This window comes from Agelaius phoeniceus, chromosome 3 (genome assembly GCF_051311805.1).
Source record: "Agelaius phoeniceus isolate bAgePho1 chromosome 3, bAgePho1.hap1, whole genome shotgun sequence".
In the NCBI taxonomy this organism is placed as follows: Eukaryota; Metazoa; Chordata; class Aves; order Passeriformes; family Icteridae; genus Agelaius; species Agelaius phoeniceus.
In genome coordinates this window covers 96,770,701-96,797,147 of record NC_135267.1, presented here as the reverse complement: position 1 = coordinate 96,797,147, position 26,447 = coordinate 96,770,701, and the positions used below count along the sequence as shown (strand labels likewise).

General features: G+C 43.9%; 1 protein-coding gene across 1 annotated transcript in view; it reads right to left on the bottom strand.

The window, feature by feature from the left end:
• Positions 1–20,541, bottom strand: part of TGFB2 (transforming growth factor beta 2) — a 60,710-nt gene extending 40,169 nt beyond the window's left edge. The window contains exon 1 of the mRNA XM_054629439.2: positions 19,805–20,541. Coding sequence (XP_054485414.1) covers positions 19,805–20,147 — 343 coding nt within the window. The 5' untranslated portion in view covers positions 20,148–20,541. The remainder of the gene's footprint in view (positions 1–19,804) is intronic.
• Between the last annotated feature and the right edge of the window lie 5,906 nt (positions 20,542–26,447).

Below are 26,447 nucleotides of genomic sequence, written 5' to 3'. Positions count from 1 at the left end.
AGATGGGGAGAGTCACAGCTGAGCTCTATTCTTCTCAGCTGATAGCCTCCTTTAGGCACTTGAGTAAAAGATACTACAGAATACTACTGCACATACTACAGATACTACTCATCATTTCTCAGGTTGGTTTGGAAAACAAAAATAGGTATGATCGTGACACTGTTCAAATTTGACAAGTCACTTTAACATACAACCAGCAACTCAGTTGACTGTTCACAATATATTTCAACAGGATTCCCAAACTTTCTTTTGCTTCTCCAAGTACATGGCAGGCAACAAACCAACTAAAAGACCAGCTGATGAACCAGGGTCACAGCACAGGGCAAAAAAACCCCATACCATGATCAGAGGCAGAGATCCATGCACGGTCTCTCTGATACACACATTCAATCCTTCTTTTTTCTACCTTTCTTATACAAGCAATGCAGCTCTAGTGCACAGCCTTGCGTGCAAGGGACTACGGACACCTGCACATTTTTCTACAGTTACCTAACCTTCTGCAAATACCTGCCACACTACTCTTACAATTAGGAAAAGATAATTTTAAATACAGCGTCAAGAACTAGAAGATTGGAATGGAGCAATCTATGCTATCTAATAAAAGAAATAAAATAAAAGGGGAGGTGAGGGAAATAAGGGGTAGTGAGAAATTGAAGACAGAACGGGAGTGGAAAAATATTCAAACAAACAATTTGTTAGCACCTGGAAGAAAACAAGGAGTTGAATAACTGCTCACATGGCCTTGTCAGAAGCAATTAGTGTCCAAACAACCTGAAGTGCCTTCAGGACTGGATAACAAACTTTACAACTAGAGGAGAAACCACAGATGACATTTATCTTGACTTCAGTAAGTTTGGACACTGACAAGCCTGTTAGCAAACGAGGGAAATGGGGTCTAGACACAAACAGACCGTAGGTAGGCTGTAGGACTGGGAAACTGCCCTGAGCCAGCAGTTATCAGTGGTTCCTGGTTAAAATAGAAGCTCTACCCACCTGGGTGATGCAGAGGAATGAGATTACTACTGAGCTATCAAACACGGACTAATGAGTTGGGCTGCTCAGCCAAAAAGAGACGACTAAGGGTGTTACATAAACACAGCCCCCAGCTACCTAAACAGCTGCCACAGAAAGCAGGGGGATGATCCATTTTCCATGTTCATGAGGGACAAATCCTGAATAGGTCTGAGCTGCGGCACGGAAGGTTAGCTCTAGGCACCATGAAAACCATTAGACAACAAGGGCCTTGCACAGAAAGCTCCCACTGCATCCAGAGTGAGTGGCAGGCTTCTAAAACCCTTCCCGTGGGAATGATTTTTACAGGATACCAATTACACACACAGAGACCAACTAACTTAAAAATTTAACAATGTTTCTTCGAAGCATTCTGTTTCCTGGGTAATGCACTTGGAAGCCTGCTGCAACTATCCTAGAACTAACTAATAAATCATAGCAGCTCCTTAAGTTAAAGAGATAAGCCTTCTGTTAGAGGAATTTATACCAGGATACTTGACATGTATAATAATGTAAGTATAATGAGTAAATTCTCTCTGGTATTAAAACCAAGTTTGTGCTTAAAACAAGGCAGTAAATAATTATAACTGATACTCTATTCCCTGATTGTGAATTCCCCAAACTAGGACGCTATGCTGCATGACACTTTCCTCCACTGGTGATTCATTATCTTGCGATTCCTTGTTATATTGCTTGAAAAGTTATATTCAGTGCAAAGAGTGATGGAGAATTTTTGTAAAATTACTATGACATGCTTTTTTTTCTCCTTAGTCTTTGGCATTATTTCATGCTAAACTTTGAACTTGCTCCTTTCATTGATATGCATTTCAAGTTTAAAGTGAAACAGTCCAATAGCTGAAGCCAAAAGTTTGACCTCCATTATAACTGCTGTAATCTTCTGGGAAAATATCCTCATGACTCTAATTTCTCTTTTCAGACTCACCATGCTGCTGATGAGAAATAATAGTTATTGGGGCTGTAAGGCCAAGATTAATGTCTGGCTCTGAAAAAAAAGCCAACTCCAAACCAAAACAAAAAAATGACCAGTAGCAGTGAATGAACACATGAAGTCTCTCCATTTCTCATGTGCGATCATTTCCTAGATAAGCAATCTGGATGAGATGATGAACACTCTCACATGAAGAAATATTTAAGATCACATGAAAATCTCTGGTTTCAAGCACGCGTGCCTTTTGCAGCGAAATTGATAATACCGCAGAGCATCATTATCTGACTTGTCAGCTTAAATGGGAAGGTCTGTAGAGCTGGGAAAAGCACTGTGAGATCAACAGTGCCTCACGCACCAGGGCCCTGATCTCTCACTGGGACTTCAGGAACTACTGTAATACAAGTATTACAGCATTCTCCACTTTGCCTCAATTGGATAGTGTTGTTAGATGGATGCAGCATGTTTCTATCAAGAAATACTTGGCTGCGCTTCTAGAGGAGTGAAATGATCCCTGTAAATACATGGACAAATTGTGGTTGGCCCTTGGCTCCACACATCAGAAAACCTCTCTGTCAGCAGCTGCAATATGGGGTGAAAGTTGGCTGATGCACTAGAAGGACCAGAATGGGAGCAAAGAAAAGGATCTCTGTTACAGGAGCTGTGGAGAGCCCTGACTCACTAAACATGGGCAGTTACAGCCTCCCCAGCTGCACCCTTCCTACCCATAGATGTTTTACTTAGCACCTCTCAATAACACCAAAGGGAAAAAAAAAGTAACATCCATAGTGAACTTCTTTCTCTATTTTTCACTTTTTCCGGCATAGAAGAACAAGACTGCTTTCATGTAGATTTCTTCCCTTTGGTGGCATCAATAAAAGTTTAAAGCTCCTCGTCAAAAGCAATGAAAAGGTTACAAACAACATAGAGCATCTGCCAATGCCCCTGAACTAAGAGTGCTCATGCCCACCTGCTTAGCTGTCAATACCCAAAAACACAACTGCTGCTTCATAATGCTGAAAAGTAAGATGGTATTTTTGTATTTGTAACAAAATCTCTAAGGCAGAAGGATCCCAAGACCTCATGGGGTTTCCAAATTCCAGTCAGGGACACAAATTTTAAACAGAAAGATTTTGGTGGAGCAAATGCCATTTGCACAGCACACAAGATATATTTGCTCTTGGTGGCACTGGCTGCTTTTTGTCAAGTCAGCCATCAGCAGTTTCTGCATCCAACTGCAGGATCACAAACTGCAACAATCCGAACTAGAAGTTGTAAAGCTCACCTCACCATTACCAGACTTTCACAAAAGCAGATTAAAAAAAAAACCTCAAACAAATTGTTTCTTCTACCTTTGAAAACACGTGGGTGCATGAGCAAAGCTTCCCCATGACACTGAGGTTTCATACACCTTAAAGATTTCCCATCACTTTTGGTGCAAGTGCAGAATCAACTCCTCAGGTGAGGAGCTTTGTCACCACTGGTAGGTGAGACTTCAAGCAAAACCACAAAACTCTCACTGTTTGCTGACTTCACTTAAGGTTCATGGTAAAAGCTGAACTAGTACAGATATAGAGGAATGTATCACTTAAAAAGGTGGCATGAGGGTCCATGGCATCTCCAGGTAACAGTGAAGTGCCTTAGGAAGAAGGCAAGCAAACAGTTACAGATTTAGGCAAGTCAGTCTTGGAGGCAAATAAAAGAAAGGCTGCTCCATGGGAGTCATTTTCACACTGGGACCTCTTCTGAAACATGTCTATGATGAAACCATAAAAGGGGATAGATACTTCCAAACTTTTTCCCAGAGGCTTAAAAAAGAAGCCTTCTTGCTTGTGTATTTCTGATAAAGGCCCGAGCAATGAAGACCGAAGAATTAAGTTTAATTAGATTTTACCAGGAAACCTGCAACATTTCACTTCAGAGAACACTCTAAGAAGTAAAGCATTTGCAGTGTTGCTGACAGCAACTTGTCTGCAGGAGTCCAAAGCCAGAATGCAATGCACTCCTCCTGCACAAGACTTCACCTCAGCAACAGGGCTGTGGTACTCTGCAACACTCATTGCCCCCAAAAGCAAACCCACAAATCCAAACATACCAAGAAATTTGGAAAAGAAAATAAATAGGAATCAGAGCATTCCAGCACATCCAAACCTATCTATGCTAAATAAAATGGAATAGGATAAAACATACTTGTTTTTAACAGAAGAAATGTATGTGGATGATTATACAAAAAGGACACTCACACCAGGTGAACAGTGATGGTGACCCGACAAATGGGAGCACCCATCTTCCTTATTAGTATTTTTAATCTATTGCTGTTTCTAAGAGCAAGTTGCATTTTCTCCCTTTATAACTTTTTTTTCTATACAAGTGGGCCTCACTAGTTAGCTATTCTAACTGGAAGATTTAAGAGTGGTCAGGAAACTTCAGGAGTGCCTTGCAGAGAGTGGAGGAGATGAAAGCAAGTCCCACGGCACAGGCTCCATTCCTCTCACCCCACCTCTGCCAGGAAGCGCTCCTGTTCCCCTGGCAAGCAGCACAGCTGGCTGCCTTCTCCTGCTCGGCCAAGGGTCCAGGGAACAGCCTTTCCAAACTATTCCCTGGCTGCAGGAGGAAATGAAAGCAAGTTATTTTCAAGAAAAGCAGATTGGATTGTCCAACCCTTTTACTCTGCGGAGGAAAAAAAAAAGAAAAAAAGAAAAGAATTTTTTTTACTTACAAGAAGTAAAAGTATCATGAAGAAGGAAAAGCAAAGAAAAACTACGTTGGGGTTTTTTTTCATTGCAGAGAAGTCAAGATTCACAGACTCAAAGCACAGGCAACACATCTTTAAATGATTAAGATAAAGACAGCAGACAACAGATGAATGCTAGAGACAGAGGGAAGTGAAAGTTTTAAACCACATTAAAATTGTTCAATCCTTCCTGCTTTGTAACAGTAATTACAATTAAAATGATTTACACCCTTCTGCAGTGCAAATCAGGAACAGAAAAGCACAGAGATTTTAAGCCTCTCTCAGGAAATCTCTGCAGCCACTAGAAGTGCCACTGGCTGCCTGCAAGCAGGGAACACACACCTGTCTGTCCATGCAAAGGTGCTCAGCTTTCAACTCCTTCCTCTGCTTCTTCCCTGCAGCTGGCCCAGGAAGCTCCCAGGCCACTTCTGAAGATCCCTAAAATGCATCATTTACTCCATGGGAAATGTGTCTGCTCACAGAGCCCAGAAACAGCTATAGAGATGGACGTGGAAGGATTAGAAGTTGTAGTACAGACAGGACAGAACAGTACAACAAAACCGGGAAAAACCCATCTGCAGAGCTTCATGTTCAGCTAGCCACAAATCCTGCTACCATGGAATCATGGCTAACTCAGAGAGGATTAATGCAGAGGAACTGGTCACTCTCTTTGGCACAGTAACTTGTAAAAAAAAGAAACTACCCGGATTACTCCATGAAGAAACTTGCTAGAGTTAGCTCCAATTCAGTGCTAATGAGCATATCAACTCCTATTATTTAAGTACAGATAAGGAGCAAATGCCAAGGTCATTTACTAAGTAGCAATTACTAGGATGACTTATGATCCATTATGCCCTCTACACTATTTTTAGTACAAGTGAAATTTCTTTATAGGTTAAGGGCTCAGACCTCTGGGTGGGGTAGGAAGAACACATCCACTAACTACTTTGCTCATGGAGTCACCAACTGAGTCAGTGACTTGGAGGTCTCCCATGTCTTGTGCTATTGAACATGAAAAAGAAACCCAAAAATATTATTTGCCTTCCAAAATTATGGTTTCTGGCAAGAGAACTAACCTCACAGCTGGAATGTCTGGCCCCTTGCTTCTCAGAGGAAGAGCTGCCAATGGTACAAGCCCCGGATAACCCATCCCCACCCACCCTGCAGTCTGGAGCGGTGGGTGGCACCTGTCCTTGTGCCACCAAACTCTGCCACACCACATCTTTACACCTGGCTCCTGAGGAAATACGGTGACTTTCTGATGAGCTGGTCTCTACAGAACCCTGATTTTAGATCACTGGCACTTCAACAACTGAGCAACTTCAAAGAGCCAGACATAAGTACTGGTGCTTGACAGGCAAGATTCAAAGCTCAGGTAGAAGACAGTACTTCGTGTTCTGCACAAAATCAGGAAGTCCCTGATTTTGGGAGAACTGAACATATGGGCTTAGTACTATGAAGGAGACACTCATACAAAGATGATACAATGATGAACTGAATCAAGTGGACAGAAGTGTTTAAAGAGAAAGCAGGACAGGAAAATGGACTGACACAGCTTGCTGGACAAGTAGAAATGATACACAATCAACTAAGACTACTCAGGCTAGAAAACTGTCTGTGAACCATAGTAAAACCATAAGAATACCTCCCTAAGAAGATAAAATTAAAAAATGCAACAATGTATTATCAAAAAACCTAAAACTAAAACTAATAGCTGCTGAGAACTACTACAACATCAGAAAACAAGAACTGCAGATAACTGCATGACATGAAAAAACAAATGGGAAGAGCAGCTCCATGGCCAAGAAACTTGGACATGAAATTTACCTTAGTACTAAGGAAGCTTAACAGTGATATTCTTCCATTACATAAAACCTATTGAAGCATAGAAATATGAAATATACTTCTGTAGATACAAAAGCTAGGCAAGTATAAGATGAACAGATTTTTTTTTTTAATTCCAGCAGCAACTTAGAAGGTCTTAAAACAACATTGTAAAACAAGTAAGACTGGATAACTTGCATAAGGACTTTTTAAAGAGCTGTCCAGGAAAGAATGGAAATTATTAAAACTAGCTTTCAATAAATCCTAAACACCAAAAACTACCTTAAAGATTTGAGTCAGAACATAATTGTTCATACACAATCCTAGACAGGCAACCTGTGATATCACACTTACACAGTCAGCCTTATACTGATCCCAGAAAAAATATGTGAATTGTGGGAATGAGAATGAGTTCAGAAGAACTAAGGGAGTATAATCCATAGCAGCTCAGGCAAAGAGATCCCACTGGTCTGTACCTTAGTGAGTTGTGGAAGCCCTGGAGGGGCTTCTCTTAAGTTACACCCCGCTGGCTCCTTCCCCTGTTCCTATGCCTGAACACAGGTGCTCCTGAGCCACTGCCTCCCTTTTCCCTGCTTGGGCCTCACCTTTGTACTGCCCGGAGACCAAGGTCAGCCCTGGGGGGCCCGAGGGAGAGAGCGGGACCCTCTGGGTGTGTGGGTGTCTGGGACCCGAACATCTCACTGTGTGGCTGAATTAAACATCTGTGGGTATTATGCAAAGGCCCTTTTTGGTCTTTACCCTGGACTTTACTAGCAGCAATTCAAGCTGCAACAGTGAGTGACACGGGTAGGTAAAACAACTGTTTTGATATAATGTACTTGGGCAGCTGCAAGACATTTAAGCTGGTGCTACATAATGGCTTCATTAGGAAAACAGGAACAACAGGACACAAACAGGGCCAGGCAGTAAATTAATCAAAGCCTTGTGTTTTTATGAGACTTCAAATACAATGGTAGACAGCAAACCATTATTGAGAGGAAAGCATCTACAAAGGTCCCATTTTACTGTACTCTACTATCTAATATTTTTATCCATCATCAGGAAGGAAACCAAACCATTACTAATCAACTGCAGATTCAACAATGATATGGATGTGTTAAATAATGAAGAAGATGCACTAAAATAGAGTGACTTGAATCCTGAATTATCAAGATGTCCATGTTTTTCAGTATGGGAATACAGCTGTAGGACAGAGAAAGTGGACCATACTTACAAAGTAGGAGACTCCATCTGATAGTCAGCACCTCTGAAAAGAATTTGGGAGAGACCCTGGTGGATAATTGCCCATGCATGAATTTTAACTTCTTCTTATAGAGCTCCCGGTAAAGTTACTGCCAAAGTTAGCTGCATGAACTGTGTAGTATTGAATTAAAGGAATTTGCAATATGCATGTAACTTGATAATGGCACAGCCACTCCTGAAATACTGTGTCCAATACTGTTGTCCACAGTCTCAGCAGAACAAGAACAAAGCAGAGGAGTTTTAAAGGGGAGCCATGAGAATAACTGAAAAGGCTAGGAAATATCTCATGGATTACATACAACACAGTTAACTTTAAAGAGATGTGGCTTGATCACAGTCTACAGATCTGAAAGACACCTGAAATTGGATAAAGCAGCCCGTGCCAAGCTCCTGGCTGCTTATTGCAGGGTCTTCCAGCAGCCATGCCTGCTTACTCTCAGCCAGATCTGTTCCCCTTTCCAAAACTTCAATTTTTTGTGGGTACCTATAGAAAGCTCACAGATCTGACAATGGGTCTTCAAAATAGCAAGTGAAGGTTTAAACCAGATTCAAATGCTAGAACTTGAAGCTAAACAACTTAAACCACAAAGATACCCATTTTTAGTCCCTGTAATTAATCAATAGAATAATTTACAAGTGTGCTGTGAACTCTCTTTCAAAAATGAATTAATTCAAAACTCACTGGCCTGGAATATGCAGGTAGAGAGATCAGAAGACCATAATGAGGGCCTCCAGATTTTTTAACCTGTCTATTCTATCTTAACTCAAAGCTTCCTAGAGCAGTATTAACCTCATCCTTTCTGAAGTACGATACCAACTGTTGATTAGCAATGAGTGTGAACAGACCTGAAAGCATTACACCCTGAGAAGAACATCTCATTCTTGCTGAGATGAGCATCTCCTTCAGTTGGCAGACAACATACAGGCTCAATTAGAAAGCTGTATGCAGGTCTGGCTGTAGTTAAATTAAGGTACTTTATATCCCGCAAAATTAAAATATTGCCTTATATTAAACAAGAACCAAAACACTTCGTTTCATATCCTGAATCAAATGAATTCTCATCCCACCAGGACACAGGAAGTACCACATAGATAAAATACAAACCAAGCTTTTTGCTTTGCTTTTTTGCAAAAAAGGAAACACACAAAAGCCCAAAAACCTATCCTGGATGTTGAGTCCTTTCAGGCTTTGAGAAGTGTACAGTACTAGTACAAATATGATACAAAACAGCATTCAGGACATTTCTTATCAGCAAAGCAGATTTAACTGCCTCAGTCTTCATCTGAACAAAAGACTGGTATTGTATTCTCCAAGGCTACAAAGAAACCACTCCTTTTGGTGCTGCTTAAAGCCCTGGCCACAATGACTGTTCTTCTTGCCTAAACAATCGCTGCACAGAATCCAGTTTCAACATCACAGGAAAAAATCTGGAGTGACTTTACTAACTCAAATTAAATTGCTCCAGCTCTTCATCCATGCAAAAAAATGTATCTCAGAAGTTAACTCATTATTTTGTGAGCTTAGAGACACATCAAGTCAGAGAGGCTTTATGTAAAACCACATGCACCTTCATGCTCTAAGCACAGCTCCTGTTCCCAAACTTCGTGGCTTTCCAGCTTGTAAACTCAGAATATATCATGTAGCAAACTGACTTTCAGAAATGGTCCTCCTGGCTCCCACTCCATGCAGAACTGACTTCTAAGATTTTATTGATAACATAAAAACATCTTGTTGGCTTAGCCCTGACCTTTCTCTACAGTCCACTGCACAGAGATTTGCCACATTCTTAGTCAAAGCCTTTAGATTCTTCCCTGCTCTGGGCGCTGAGGTCTGATTTTGCACATGTGTCTAAGAAGCCTCTGGATGTGGAGTGATGAACTTCTAGACAAAAACTCGCTGTAGGGAGGATGATAAAGATATATTATGGCATGTTTATTTGCCAAGACCTTTGCAGTCAGATGGTCATTTATTTTAGACCAGGGAAGATGTGGAATACCTAAGAAGTACAGGACTTTAACTCATTCCTCCTTCTCTGCATTCTGCAGATCTTGCCATATTGCCGCCATATGCTGATCCCAGATGACATCTGCCAACAAATGTAGTCCATCAATAAGGCTAACTAAGGTGTTTATTTTCAAACGTGGTCTTTGTTTTTCAGGGCCTTATGCAGAAGAACGTCTCCAGTGGAAGCTCAATAAAGGGCAAAGCACCATATTACAGTTAGACACCCCAATATATATTGGAGATGTGGCAACTCCCTGAAACAAAGGAATGACACTTAATACCTGACAAAAGACTTCTGCAGCCAGTGGAAAGACTTCCAGCAGGCTTTGGACCAGGGCCCTTAATCTGGGGAACATACTCTCAAACAGCAGAGAAATGGAAAGGTTTGACTGTATCATGTATAGTTGGCCCAGTGGTGCCAAGTGTGCATGAGGCAGATTCCTTTCCAGACTCCACCTCAACAAATATACTTCCAACCAGAGAAAATTACGTTTCCCAATACAGTGTGGTAAATAATGGGACTGCAGCTTGGAAGGCGGCAAGTTCCTTCAGACACATGATATTGTTGTAACTCAGACTATGGCCACCTTCATATGTACCTCTTTTACTAGATTCTTTTGGGGCTCTTTTCTTCACTGATTAGCAAGGGGAATGCTAAAGTTCCAAATACATGGCTCCTAGCATCAGGGAGAAATGCAAGCTGGAATGGGGGAATCCAGATTCAAAGAGGGAGAGAAAGGTCAGGCCCCCAACAATCTGTTCTGAGCCCATCCAAACTGGGCCAAAGCTGCTCACTTAGCTCCCTTGCTTTGCACACTGTATATCCTGGCAGGGAGGCTCTCAGTTCCTATCACACCACCAGATCAGAACAGCAGATTGATTTTCAAGAAAGCTGGAACTTGCTCCCCCCTCACAGACCTAGAGATGTGTGTCTGCTGCAATACCCTGCCATCGTGGGCTGGATAAACACGCAATGAGCACGACAAGCAAAACCTACAGACATCTTTCAGCAAACCTCAGTGTTGAAATGTGGCTACTTCACTTCCAAAACGTGCATCAAGAAAAATCTGAGCATAAAGCAGTGATTGGCACAAGACATACAAGCCCTCGCTTTGCCAGGGAGGCCCAGAGCCAACTGCAACAGCCAAGAAAACTGGGTTGGATCTCTTGGAGATTGGGCGACAATGAGAACATCAATGATCTGCATAGATCCAACACATCTCCAGACTGTTTACAATGTCCTATCATGTTGGAGAGTACAATGTATCATTTATCTTTCCCTGAAGGCAAATATCCGTTATATCTCCTACAGGCATTTGAAGGCAGAAATGAACTGCCAGTGGACCTGAACCTTGGCATCCATAAATCTTGCTTACTAGGCATTCATTAAGTGCTCTGCTTAACTATTCTCCAGTCAGCTGGATCAATTCCTGCACCAAAGCCTCCAAGCACAAAGGCCAGGAACTATGATGCAAAGGGCAGAGCGGCCCTTCCATAGTCAGGGGGAGCAGAGATGTCTCTCAGCTTTGCTAGTCCAGGCCACCCATGAGACCAAGCAGAGACGGGACAAGGAGCACCAGCCTGCCCAAGGCTCTGATCACCACTTGTGCCATTGTTTCAACCCACTGCTGCATCAGAAGAGGCTGAATTTGCAGCATTGTTTTTAAATGCTGTTTGGAAGATGTAAAGTTTTGCAGGTGTTCTTTCAAGTGTGCATCTTGGCAGCCCTAGAGATCTTTATGACTGTTTGCCCAAAGCCCAAAAGAAATAATTTTATACATACTGGACAACGCCCACACAAATAAGCAAGGACTGCTCTCTCAATCTGGGATACTGGAGATCAGCTGTAAACACAACTGCGGGCTCAGGATTAATAAGTATTATTTTGCAGAAGCCTTCATCAAATAAGTGATTGTGAGGTGCTTTCTGACCACTTCAAAAGAGTCGGTGCTGCTTACACCTATTAGTTTTTCAGCCTTGTGATTACGAAGTTCACCCACAGGGTTGGGGGATTTTGTGGATTGTTTTTTTTTTCCACCCCAAGGAATGAAAACCAACATGTTCTGATTCCTATCTTTCAATCATCACTATGGTAAAGATATATTACCATCACTGTTTCAGCTGAGTTAGCTGCTGAATTGCAAATGCTGTAAGTAAACAAAAACAAGTAAGAGAAGGAACTTCAACAGGCTTAGCTTGCCTTTTAAAATTCAAAGCAGGGGTTTAAAAGAGATGAAGCCAGGGAAAACATTGGATACTAACACCGGCCAAACAGGGAAAAATAACGAAGTTGTAAGCCTGAAAAACTGAAATGGAAAGAATGACAGATTTACTGCTGCATTTGATGCACATAACCACCGATAGACTCTCCCCAGGAAGTGTTGAAATTACCATCACTGAAATGAATCCAGAAGCTAAAAATTAAATTATCTTTCCCAGAACATTCCAATTTGGGCTTTGGCAACAACAGATGTTTCAATACTGTAAAATGTATGCACGCGCGCGTGTGCACGCATGCACACACGCAACGCACCCCGAGCACAGTATCCTCTTTCACGCGAGACCTCCCTCCGAGCTCTCACAAAGTCAGACTGAACTCATGGGCATTCTGCAAAGTCTCTGCTTCAAAGTCTCTGCTCAAATGCACAACTGTCAGATTAAGCAATCCATAAGGAGTCTTACAGCAGCTCCAAGTTATGAATGAATGGTTATTTGTGAACTTGCCTGTCAAGACAGATGCGGTATTTGTCAGTGCAGTGTGGGTTAGATACGATGGGAAGGAGCCAAACAAGCAAAGTGAAAGGTCAGTATCACAACATTTTCCTTCCCCGCCCCTCCTCAGTTTGCCTAAAACTATGCCACAGCTTTTGCTGAAGTCCAATACAGTAGTCTATTTTTATGCAATTTACCATGCATATTTGAAAAGCAACATTCAAGCAAGAAAAACAAAATAAAAGTGTGTTCAGAAGGAGAGAAGAACAGGAACATTTTGATGCGAGAAAGCTACAGCAGAGGGACAAATCCAAGACTGGCAGAAAACAGCATATCTTTAGAAATGTGGTGACACTTGAATCAAGACCACCCTGTGGAAGCTGAAATACAATATATTGTTTTCCTTGTATTAAAATGTAGTATTACAAGGATTACAGGTTAATTCATGTTGGAAGTCCAACCTCCAGCTCAAAGCAGGGTCAGCTATGAGGTCAACTTATGTTTTATAATTTATACAGTTATTTTTAATAACCTGAAGTCAGCACCACGCTGTACTAAGTATTATATAACAACAAAAAGAGGCTCCCTCCCTAAGGGGGATTCAGAGGGGAAAAGCTCAGCTCTACAATGAAGAACCTGAACATGTCAATGAGCATTGCACCTGAAATGAGAAGCACTTCTCAGTTACTGTCCAAACTAAAGCCTGAACAAGGGAGAGATGTTCTGAAGATCCTCTCCACAATCTCTGCCACAAATCTGCTGCAGGGGTGCCTGTGAGGTTCAGCATCTCCTGAAACCAAACATGGATGCCAGAGAGGCCAAACAACACAAGATGAATTTCAGCAGAGCCTGTCTGCTCACAGTGAGTGAGAAGTCTCTCTGCACAGCTGCCTTAACCTATTCAACAGAACCTCCAACACAAGGAGCCAGAAGCTTTCCCAGTGGCATGAACTGCCATGTTCCCCTTGGAAAACCTGGTTGTTTGAAAGAATGCTCTTTTATCCAAAGAAGCAACTTTTCTACTGTGGACCGACTTGCATAGCACCAAAAACATGTAAAAAACTGTTCAGACCAGACAGGTCTAACAAAGCCAGGTCTAGCACTTCATTTCTGCAAAGCCAGTCCTGTGCCATTCAAGCTAAGAGAACCACAGCAGTGAACAGCCTCATGAGTAATTCATAAATCCAAACACCACTGGTCACACTGGAAGGAGATAAAATACAACTCTTGACACTAAGGCTTTTTTCCCCCAACATTTTATTGTCTTGTTACAGACAAATTTTTCCGTTTCTCCTCTATACCTTGCAGCTGTATGTTCTGTGCAGTCGGGTGCCCAGCTGCAATCACTTAACACTGCACAGACAGCAAGGACAAGCACAGGGGAGATGTTTTAAGAAGAAACATTGCTGCTTCAGATTGACTACTACAGGAAGCCAACTGAGAGTGATGCTGGAGCTAGGCACTGACTATCCACAGCACAGACTGAAGGGAAAGCAAGCAACAGCCTGTGGTGGAAGGCAGGGTGCGAGCTTTCCCTAAACAAACGACCAAGCCAATCCTTTTAATCTAAACAAACCAGCAGAAACATCCGTAACACATTATTACATTAAATAATACCTGGGGAGCGAATCGTCCTCAAGCTAAAAGCTGCCTGCTTGAAAACCTGCTGCATGTGGTTTCACAACAGGAACAAAAACGTTTGTGTATCTTCACTCATGACTCGTTTTGTCACCATACCCTGGGGTTCCTCTCTTTATCCATAATACAGGAGCAGTCTAGCACATCAGTGCAAAGGCAAAGGAAGCAGCTGCCCAACAGGGCCAGCCTTCTTCAGGATCACTGAAGAGTTTCTTCTGTCCTCTCTAAAACATGCTGTAAAGCATTTCCTTCTCACAGGGCTCCCATGCCCCAATGGCAGATTTCAACACAGTGAGAGGGATTTAAACTGTCTGGCTTTGTTCATCCCTGCAAGTGCAACATAAATTGGGCCCCAACTCAGGAGCTAATTAGGCATACACAGAGCCTTAATGCTAATGAGCCTGTTCATGTGTGTGAAGCTCCGTGCGTGTTTCAGGGCTGTGCTGAAGAAGCTCACTGAGAATGACAGCCAGTTCTCACATTCATCCTTTTCCTCAGTGCTGGTGCAGACAGGAATCTCAAGCTGACAGCAAAATGCTGGAAGTAGTAACTTCAAAGTAGCACAGCCATCCCGATGGCCACTACAGATCTCATGCAGAGCACAAAAGAGGAGCAAGGCTAAAACCAGTATCTAATGAAGATTATGCTCTGCTTTCCTCACTCAATCACCTACTCACACTAGTCCTGCAAATACAGCCAGCAAGAGCAGCACAAGCTCTGGGCACTCCCTGCACATCTCCAGCCATGAGAAGAAGAGGTGCATTTCCAGAATGCACCTCTTTTTCCAGGATGCAAGGGTGCATTTCCAGAAAGGTCTCTGGGACTATAAAACATTCACGCTGTCAATGGCTGGAGGGTGGGGAGCAGCAGGGGCACTGCTGCATATTCACCAAAAGGGCTTTTAAGCATGGGAACAGGCTGCCCAGAAAGTGGTTGAGTCACCATCCCTGGAGGTATTTAAAAGTATAGCTGTGGCACATAGGGACAAAGCTGAGTGGTGAACTTCACAGTGATAGGTTAACACTTGTACTCAGATGACATAAAATGTCTTTTACAAACTAAATGATTCCAAGATTCTGTCAAATCTTCTCGCTCACCAAACTACAGTGAAACGTGCATGCCTCTTTCAAACAGACACAAGAGACAAATGCCAGGAGGGTTATGGAAAGGACTTGGGAATAGAGCCCTGTCTTGTAGGTCATCTGACCATGCAGTATTAAAGAGCAGGGTCATGGGTATTTTCATATACTATATTTCATATTATCAGCTTTTCTGTAGGCTTCATCCTCTGGAAGGAACTCAAGGACCATGTATCACTCCAGACTGCCTCTTGGACCTTCCCCCCTGCTTCCCAGCTTGGCACCCTGCTTACAGTAAAAGTGGCTGGTGATTCAGAAGCCAGGCAGGAAGCACATGTGGTGCTGCCCTTCATTAGTGCACCAGAGCATGTTATTTTATTATCCCTCTCAGTATGTAGAGGACTACTGTCTAGAAAATTACCCCGTGCCTTTCTAAAGCCATTTGCAATTTCCTGGGGTTTTCCACCTACAAAGATTGCGTTAAGTGTCATTCCTTATGGAATAAGGAACTCTTCCCCTCACGTCCCTCCTTGGGAAAGCCTTCACATTGCTTCAGGTGCTGTCTGTAATGCAGAGACTCTGCCTGGCAAACACCTCCTCCTCCAAGAGATGCTCCAGAGCACAACCATAGGTCCAGCATAGCTAGAAAGTTTTAAAATAAGTTGTTCCTTCTGAGTCTGTTTCAATATAATTAATAACACAGGAAAGCCTGTCAGGTTAGACTCTGTGTTGTGCTAAACACAAACACAGGTGAGCTGTTAACATTGTGGTAATGATGCAGTCGGTGCTGGGAGCCGTCTGCAGGAGCTGTTCTGGTACCCTGAAGACAAGGAAACCACATATGTGTAACTGCTGGTAAATTGAGTCCTTGTTGATAAAGCAGAAGCATGTCATTGTGCCCTGTCAGCTTATAATGTTGTCTTTCATGGGGCAAATATTCAGCAGAAGGATGGCCTATGTAAAGCAATATTCATGGGACATAGCTCCTGAGAAGACTAATCCTAACCACCAGGGCAGGATGGAACCCATAGAGGCTCCTTCACACTAAGGTAGCTTAAAACTCATGAAAAAACAGGCCCAAACCCAGAACTGTGTTTTCTTAGGCTAATGAGTACTTATAAACCTATCTTCAAGAACGCAGAAAACTTAAAAATTTACCTGCATTGGCCTTAAGCTATCACTGGAAACCAGTTCACTGACTGTAGTAAAAATTGCTTTGAATGAAGATAGATAGAATGGGCCTCTGCCTCCAAATACTAGTGTTGCCTGTTTTTCTCAAGTATGCCTGTTGTTCATTAGCATAACAATTCACAATCCTTAATTGTGTTGGCATTTAATTTCTGTTTAGTCTCAGTGCAATGGCAGTCATCATCTAGCTTAAGTATCAGGCCCTAGATACCAGGCCCAAGGAACAACTGGTAAGTAATAAGCTTCTAATGTGATCCAGCATTCACAGTAACCAGTTTCAAGCATTTTCTCCGGTAACTTTGTCTAGGCACAAAACTCCCAAGAAGTCTGTGATGTCATGCTCAGAGAACACCATAACCAGCCTTCCTCTTTAAATTCCTCTAAAAAACCTCAGATTCTGGACTTAGGAGAGATTCAGACTCACACAGATGCATACTGTCCTGAGCACAAGGCATGTTTGACAGACAAAAGCTTTCTGTTTCTTCCAAATGTCTTTGTAGTATTTTTTCTGACACTTCTTTCGCATCTGTTGCTTTTGGGTCATGCAGTCCCTGACTCACTGAATTTCACCTATATCTCAATGTGTCCTTAACCTCAAGTGGACTCTCAAGCCAGATGCCCCCTTAATTCCTCAGTGCACACTATCAGTAAACCTTAGCACAACTTTAGTTTGAGCCTTAAATTAACAGCATGTGAAAAGATTAATATGAATAATTTCAAAACTAATCAGATCCCTTCTTTAAATGTTGACACAGTATTATTTATATCCCATAAATACCTTCTTGACTAAAATTCATCCCAGGAGATTGGCATCTTGCCAGTTCTATTCATATTTACTGTATTTATACAGTACAGTTGGCCAAGGATAATATTTAAGACAAAATATGCCTTAGGGTATATACAGTATCTCTTATAGTTTTCCTTTTAAATCTCCTCATTGCTAAAAATATTTAGTCTGAACTTTACAGAATGCTCCATGAAGACCTATCAGTGATCTGTAGTGATATATTGCTGACTATGAGTATAATTAGAGCATATTTGTAATACTTGGGTTGTAGTCAGTTTCTGAACATTAACAACTTGTGGTGAAAACTGAACCACTGATCTTTCCCATGCCTGCCTTCCAGCAGCTTTTGACCTCCAGTGCATTCACACTGATCCCCTTTTCCCTCCTACCACTCTCCAACACAGCAGACACTGCAGAGTTAAAAAAATCCACTCTGAAAAGCCTAGGAGAAAGTGCCTGTGGCCGCCAGAGCTGCGCTTTCAATTTCTTCCTTTAAAATATGGTGGAGTGATTTCTTCCTTACTGTCTTTTTTGGAAAGGTTCGCTCCATCCAGCATAACTAGAGAGCAGTGGAAAAACAGTTAACCTACTTACTCTGATGTTAGCGACAGCCTCGCACAGTAGTGCTGGATGTGCTGCGAGCTGGCCCTCGGATCCCAAACGTCTGATGCACTCTGTTGGTAGATACCTGCAATCTCCTTCACTCCTCCAAAGCCTCTATCGATACTTCAGACCAAACCTGGCCCCTGACAACGTTTTAAAAATAGATCCTCTTTTGCCAATACCATCCAAGTCACACACCACAGATATTTTAATTTTCTGGGAAGTATGCAGCTGCATTTTGGACTATTGGTTCTCTGCAGTCTGCTGAAGCAAGGAGGACAGATGTGGTCAGGATAGATGCACTTTACAATTCTCAGAGACTCTCTGCTACAGGGCCAACTCCCCAAACCAAGGCACTGCTAGAGGTCTTCCCAACCTTTGCCCATTGGTGCTCCTCTGCCCTGGGTATGATCTAATAGATCTCAAAGTGCTGACTTTTACCAAAACCACCAGCAAAATAACACAGTACATCAACGTGGAAAACAAGCATGACTTCTGTGTTCTTGCTATGGCTATGAATTATACTGAACTGCTCTGTTCATACCCACTTGGCTCCAAACATGCGGGATTTTTTTAAAAAATAAAGTATTTCTTCCCCAAGGGTAAAACAAGGGTGGAGTGTATTTATCATGGCTATTAAGGATGGTGCCATAATTACAATAATAAAATGGCTCTGACTGCCAGGATGTCCTGTACCTGATGTTGTCATTTAAGACTAAAGGAAGAAAGGGAGGCAGCTGCACGGAGCGTGGGGCTCAGATACCTTGGCTGGCATCCTAGACTATCCCATGCAAGACAGAGCAAGCCCCAAAGCTACAACTTGCTAAACTAAAAATAAATAAGGGGAAAATGCAATTAGAAACTCTAGGATAAAGTTACCAAGATGGCTGAATTATCTATTTAAGCAAGAGCTATGTGCTTTTGAGAATCAGACAGCAAGTATATAGGGCATCAAGTGGTGGGGGAGGGAAGCAAGCTAAATGAAATGACTAGGGACTAGGGTTTGGTTATGTGAACGGTGAAGTTATTTTCTGCTTCTGGTATTTCACTTTCCTCGGTATGATGATGATTTAGATTCTTTTAAGGCAGTACGGTGCTTTTTCTTTCTTTTTTTTTTCTATGCACTTAAGCTTCACTACCAAAACAAAAAGGCACGTCATTATGATTATTAATCACTCTAAGTGGATTTGGTCAGCACAGAGCATTTGTACTCCTTTTTTTTTTTCTTTATTTTTTTCTTTTTTTTTTTTTTTTTTTTTTTGTGCAAAACGTGGCATGGATCACCAGAAGGTCGTTAAAAACAGCAAAAGGCAGACCGTCTGAGACAGGTTCCAAGAACCGAAGCTACCCAGAAGGGAAAAGTTTTTCTGTACCTGAAATGAGAGGTGCCCACGAACCGAAAGGGGAGGTTAGTTAAAGTGGGAAGAGCAGGGAGGACGTCTCCGTCCTCTCTGAGCACCTATGCGAACAGCAGTCTGCGGGACGGAGTTCTAAAGGGACACAGACAAGACGAGCTGGCAACTTTTTTTTTTTTTTAAGACCTCCTTTTCTTTTCAGTTATGGAGAGATGGAAACCTGCCCGTTCCAGACACTCCAAGGGAAACAAGAGCAGTGGAAAGATATTGGCTCTTTCTGGAGGCTGTACACGGGGCTGCCGGGGAGCTACACCCGGCGCTGGGGAGGGAGTGGGATCCCGGGAGGGGGAACGCTGCTCAGGTACGTGGGGCTGGCAGCACAGGCACCCTCAGGAATGCCTGGGTGACTTCAGAGGGGTCAGGAAACCTCGCGAGTCTGGGGCAACAGGTGATCCCCCACGACATACCCACCCAGTCATGGGTACCCCGTCACCTAAATTAAACCCTAGAAGCCTCTACCTAAGCGACTGCTGAGGATGACAAGCGAGCCGAGCAAAGAAGGCAGAGCACGATGCTTGGGGGTGCTATTTAAAGGTGCTGAGCACCGCTAAGCCTCGGGGGCGAAATTACGCACGCATGCACAAACACAGAGGACTTACTTTCGGGGTAAAAAGGCTGCATGTCTATTTTGTAAACTTCTTTGGCATAATACTCCTCGTCGCTCCTCTCCCTCTCGCAAGTGGCGGCTCTGTGGTTGGCTTTTTCCTGCAGCAGGTCCCTGGTGCTGTTATAGATGGAGATGACCTCCGGGGGCACCTCCTCGGGCTCGGGGTACTCGTCCGGGGGGCTGGTGAGCTTCAGTTTGCTCAAGATCTGCCCCCGGATTGCCTCGATCCTCTTGCGCATAAACTGATCCATGTCGAGGGTGCTGCAGGTAGACAGGCTGAGAGCCACGGTGGCCAGATCCACGGTGAGGAGCACGCTCAGGAGATAGCAGTGCATTTTAAGTGTTTAAATACAGCGCCCCCCCCAACAAAAAAAAAAAAAAAAAGTGACTTTAACAACGAACGACAACAAGAAAAAAAATTTAAAAAATAAAAAGGGGATCTGTGCAAACAAAGGGGAGATCTGCAGACAAAATGCTCTTAAAAACTCGGCTGCGAGAGCGGCTCGCAATCGGAAAACGCACGGGAGGCGCTAGTGAAAAAAAACACCACTAATAAGAAAAAAAAAAAAAAAGAGAAAAAGAAAAAGCAAGTTGCTACAACTAGATAAAAATTCGGGAGCGGAATGAACCGGACAGTACAAAAGGAGGAGGAAAAAAGTCCCCAAACAGATACAACAAACCTGCAAAACAAGTAAATGGCAGAGAGGCTGCTCTCAGCGCGCTGTAAAACAAAAATCTGAAGGGCGGGGGGGGGAGGAGAGAGGGGGGAGGAAAAAACCAAAAAAAAAGAAGGAGGACGAGAAGGCGCAGTGATGGGTATCACAGGGCGCTGCCGCAGCCGGCAGAGAGAGGGTGCCGGCGCGGCGCTGAGCCCCGCCGTGCGCCCGCGGCGCCCGACGGCTCCCGGAGGGCAGCGGCAGCGGCACCGCCCCGCGCCCGGCGGCGCTCAGCCCCCGCGGCGGCGCGGGCGGGCACCGAGAGCCGCGCACGTGTGCGCCCGGCCGGCGGCGCCGAGCCCCGGCCCCCGCGCAGCGCAGCGGCAGCGGCAGGCGGCGGCTCCGGCCCCGCGGCGGCGCCCGGCGCCCGCGGCGAGCGGCGATCCCCGGTCCGGCCGCGTCCCGCAGGCTGCTGCGTGCGCCCCGCGCCGCATGCACCGACCCACCCCCGCCCGGGCCGCTGCGCGCCGCACAGCTCTTCCCAGCTCCCTCCTCTTCCTCCTCCTTCCGAAACGCCAACCCCGCGCCGCAGTCAGCGAGGCAGCGCCGCCGCGCCCCGGCAGCCTCCCGCGGGTCGCAGGCGCGGAGCCGGCCGCCCGGGGCTGGCCGCAGCGCAGCGCCGCTCTCCCCGCCCGCCGGCCTCCCCCGCGGGGCTGGGGCTGGCCCCGTCCCCGGCGGCTCTAGCGCTCCGCCCGGCGCCCCCCGCCTGCCGCCCCCGGCCCCTCGGCTCTCCCTGCGCGGAGGGGACGGGTGCCAGCAGATAACATCACGGCCGCGCAGGGAGAGGGAGATTTATACGATCTCCCCGCCCCACGTGCTCGGCTCGCTGCGAAGTGACGTGGAGGGGCTGCGGGAGCGGAGGGCTCCGCGCCGCCGCCCGGCTATTTATTCCCCTCCGCGCCACCGGCGAGGGACTCGCCGCAGCCCGGCCGCTGCCGAGGTGCCTCAGCCTGGGGCAAGGAGAGGCGAGGCAGCCCGGAGCCGAGAAGAAAAAGCAAGTCCTGCCAGGCTTTTATTTTACTTCTTTTTAAAATAAGGGCTTTAGTGCTTCTTGCACCTATTATTAAAGTAATTGGGCCAAATAGCACTCTAGCGTTAGAGGAAGAATAACACGCCTCTTGGACACCGCTCAGACGCGTTCCTGTTCAAGGTTGCGGGGTAGCTCTGCCCGCTGCTCTGTCACAGAACGCTCTTCGGCACTGCCCCTCACTTTCACTTCCAAGTGTGTTTTGGGCAATGCTCGCTGTTCCCCGGATCACTTGGTAATCGGTACTACCGGCCAAGGAGGGAGAGACCACAGATGAGGAGGATTTGCTTCTTCGCCGAGGTCTCCTCTCCTGTCAGAAGTGTGCAAATACATCCTCATCTGCACTTGACAGAAACTCTCAAGCCCCAAATGCTCTGGCTATGCCTGTAATTCAATTTTTCCGCTGCCTCTTTTGGCCAACAAACATCACAGCCTCCATCCATACCCTACTCTGCCCCAGGGAAATCACTCCACAGTCTACTAGGCATCCCTCAACTTAATGCCATAAAGCTTTTCCTTTACAGTTCATTTATCACCACTGTACATTAACTTTAAAAAGTGATCAAGTAGCCTTTCTCCTTGCTCTCACCCATTTTAGCTTTACATTCCCTTCTGAATTAAGTTATCACAGGTTTTGCCAGAACTTTCCAATAACATCATCCTAAGTGGGGCAAGGCTGTTTTTGAAGAACCTCTATTTTCAGAGACGAAGAAAGATGTACAAAAGGTACTCAAAGAGCCATAGGTGTTTCCAAAAACAGCTCAGCCATTCCCATTGGTATTACGAGTGAACACACACAGGAGAAAGGAGGTAGCATGACTGGGACCTGAAGCACACGGAGAATCATGCAAGACACAAACCAGCCAAACACCACCAAAGGCTTCCTCCAGCCGACCACACCTCAGGAACAATCTTCTTTCTGCAAAATTTTCAACTGTTTTCCAAAGCTGGAGAATGCCAGACCCCAAATTAAATGCAAATTTTTCCTTCCCAGCGAGGAAAAGTGCTTCCTGTGAGCAGCTGTGGCTGTGTGCTGGGGTGATGGAGGCACCCAGCAGCACGGAGCTGCCACATGCTATTTGCCTTGGCAGGGCTCTGCTGCAGGGGAATCTTGTGCCAACATGGCCAGCTAACCTCGGACTGCTGTGGGTACCAGCGACGATGGCATTCTCTGAGAGATGGAGGAGCTACAAAAATATATTTTTGACAGGTATGTGTACACAAAGAGACTCTAAAATAAACTTCATTCTTTCCCAGCACGTGGGTATGTGCAGCCCTACGTGCAACCAAGATTGCAATCCTCATGATGCAAGAGTTAATAGTGCTTAAATCCATGAATTCCTGCAAGGCCAGATTAAACCTCTCTGCCACAACATCACTCTTTTACTGCCGTACATGTCAATGTCCTGCTCCTACTGACCTCAAAAACACAGCTGCAGTGTCAGGAATGGCAGCGTTTCCAAAATTACTCAAATAAACAAGCAAGCTCAACATGTAGACTCAGCTGGTTTCACTTCTGCAGCACACCTGTACAAAACCAAGGGGACAGTTCCTCGAGCTGTTACATCTCACAGCTCCACTGCTAGCCAGCTGAGGAATCAGCTCTGTTACATGAGGTACCTCAACCGCAAATACTTCTAAAGAAAAGGGTTATTAAATTATTTCCTCCAAAAGCTACAGCTGAAACCATGAAGGAATTCCTTATACAGCAACTGCAGCCCTGTAACACTTGGCTTTGCGTGCCACTCACCTTGAAGGCTTCAGAGCAGTGATTGGGACAGTGCTGGACACCCTCCTCAGAGAGGGAACTCACCCCATCTCTCAGGATCCCTCTGCAGATACAACCCACCAGATTACAAAGTGTTTTGATCTTTGAAAGTTTATTATTGAGGGAAAAAAACAAAAAAAACCAACAAACCCAAACTTTGCAGTGTCTTTCACAAACCCTGAAGCCTCAGGGATGCCCTGCTGGAGGCCATCAACCCCCATGTATTCAGTGCCCAGCTGGCCACACTGCCCACAGAGCTGCAGGGGGTCCCAGCTCCGGAGAAGCTCTCCTTGTGAGCTGCCAGGGATCCAGCCAGGCTGACAGCAAACCAGTCCGACTAGATTTTAAAAGTTGCTGGGATTCCTTCTGATTCAGCAATGATTCCTCAGTGTCTTTTAGACCATCTGGGAAAAAAAATAAAATAATTAAGATAAATCTTGGGTTTGTTCTCATCTGAGAAAAACTCTTTCCTTCTCTTCTTTTAGTGTGACATAGGGCGTCAGGCTTACCCAGGTGCATGTCTCCATTTTGCCTTACGACTGCAGCAAAGCTGGATTCCCTAAAACTTCCCAATGTCACCATGGTGATGTTTTTTGCCATGCAGAACTTCCCGGGCATGCATACTCCATTCCAAAGGCCTTGGCCACTTGGGCTAAATCCCCAGCAGCTGCAGAAGCCCACCACACATGCCTAAACTGCTCCAGTTTGCTTCAGGAAGGGACACCTACCTGCTAGCCAAATCATTCAAATACACATCCACATTCATAAACATCGACTTTCCATTATGTAATCTAAATGGAAAATACCTGGAACATATACATCATGATAGATCTGGTCTTAGTTCTAAAACCTCCCCCTTGCACATTTAAGGAGGCTTTTTTTGCCACAGAAGTCCTGCAAACTAGACTCAAACAGGTGTCATTTCTTACCTTGCTAAAATGAGGAACACACGGAAGAGGCTATCAAAAATTGTCAGAAATGGCAGAACCAAACTGCAGGCACTCAACAAAGCTGGATAAAGTCTTATATCACAGAATTCAACTATAACATGACCTTTTACAGAGGTAATTCTGCTTCTACATTCTACTGTTAATTTTCGTGACTACTATCCCAATTACGGCTTTGTATTTTATCTTGCAAAGCTTTTTCGTTTTTATTCATTCCACAACAGCTTTTACTGATGACTACCTGTTAGTTTCAAAACTTGCTGGGATTATCAAACACTGAAGGTTAACTCAGCTTACATTTATCTCTTCCCTATGCCTCTATGAAATGGCCTTGTCCTGTGGGGCTGCTGTCAGTGGAAGCTTTGTAAGTCAGAAAGTGGGAATGGGACCTTAGTGTGCCTATGGGAAAAGAACAGAACTTATCTGTTTTGGTGCTTTTAATTCAATACAATACCGTCTTTTTTACATATTCATTTTTTTTAATAAACACTGACTGTTTATTAGAAAAACAGGGACACCTGGAAAGTTACTTCACTAAATGTAAAGGTTTCATGTTTCCTATTAAGTTAAAAATTACGTGGTTGGGATTTTACAATTTGTGGTTTCTTTTTAGATTGTTTTGGTTATACGCAAATGCGCTGTGCAAAATACAAAGGCAATAATCTTTCTAAAACTGCTGACGACCGGGCCATTAAGTAAGGTGGCTGGTCACATTTCATAAACTAAAGAACATTGTTGGAAGAGGAATAACTTTTAAAAGTTAAGAGGTGACTTTTGTAAATTCTCACACTGATGACGAGTGTAGGATGATTGCACAGTTAATTCTTTGTGGCACGCACAGAAATCTGCAGCCATAACTGTGGTTGTGTAGAATCTCAGTCATTCTGATGCAGGGTGCTAGGGAAAAAAACTTTTGAATTCTCCTTTTTATAAAAATATATGTATAAAGGTTCAACTCGGAGAGCCAAGGTGGCACCTAATAAAGGTGAGGCAAAGAGGAGATGACAAATAATGGAAAATTGTAATATATACTATAATAAAACCTTAGATTTTACTGTTTATTATCCTTAGTGAAGTAGAAGTCCATACCTCTGTGCTGCACATTTCATTAGTGTGCGCTGTAACGCCTGGATGAATTTGAGAGCAAACCCTGCTGACCTTACTAACACAAGCAGCCCCACTGGCCCAGGATTGCATTTCACACAACCACAGCCCATTCCTGCAGCACTCATGTTCCAGAAGATAAAGGCCATTTTATAGAACATGCTGTTTGGCACGCAAGACTGCTACCCATATATACACATGCAACTACTTGTCAACTTGCAAATCAAAGGTATGCTTCTGATATATATATATATATAAAGAGATAATTTATTTGTGTGAGCCAGAACTCCTTTTAAATATATATAGAACAAATATCAAACAGGAATAAGAACTTTTATTTTAATATTTATTTATAGACACACATACATTTTTGTGTATTTATAAATATATGTATCCATACATAAATATCTATATACATAAAAGAAGTTCTCATTCCTACAAATAGATTTAATAATTTCAGTGGAAACAGTCACAAGTAGTCAACAGGATCTGATCCAAAAAGCCATTCAGGTGTCATCTCTGAGAACTTATGGAATGGCATCATCTTCCACCATCAAGGAAGAACACAAAGCTGTAATGTCCACACAGCAGTGAATAGTCTGTGTTTAAAACTGCAGCTTAATAAAAGACATCTAGAATGCAATTAACCCCAAAAAAACTTGTTAGCAAAGACCACCAAAAAAACTCCAAAACAACAACACTGGAACTTTAGACGGGACCTCAAGCCAGAATGACTAAAATCTGAAGGAAAAGGGAAAAAATTCTTATGGAAAAGAAGAAAAGGGAACAGAAAGGAACATCACCATTAGTCTGTATTTCAGTGCTATGTTATTCTTCACATTTTTCAACTCCTAAAATAGCTTCTCTCCAGAAAAGTTGCGCCCTGTCTCCACAGAGTACAGCCAGACATTAGGGGTCTAGGGAAGCATCAACAGCCTAAACCTCATATCCTAAAAACGTACACATTTCCCATAAAGGCTGCACACATCACTGCTGCATCCAAAGAGGTTTCTGCTTCCAACAGCTGATTTCCAGCGTTGAAAAAGTTCAGATTCAAGTCTTCATAAAAACTT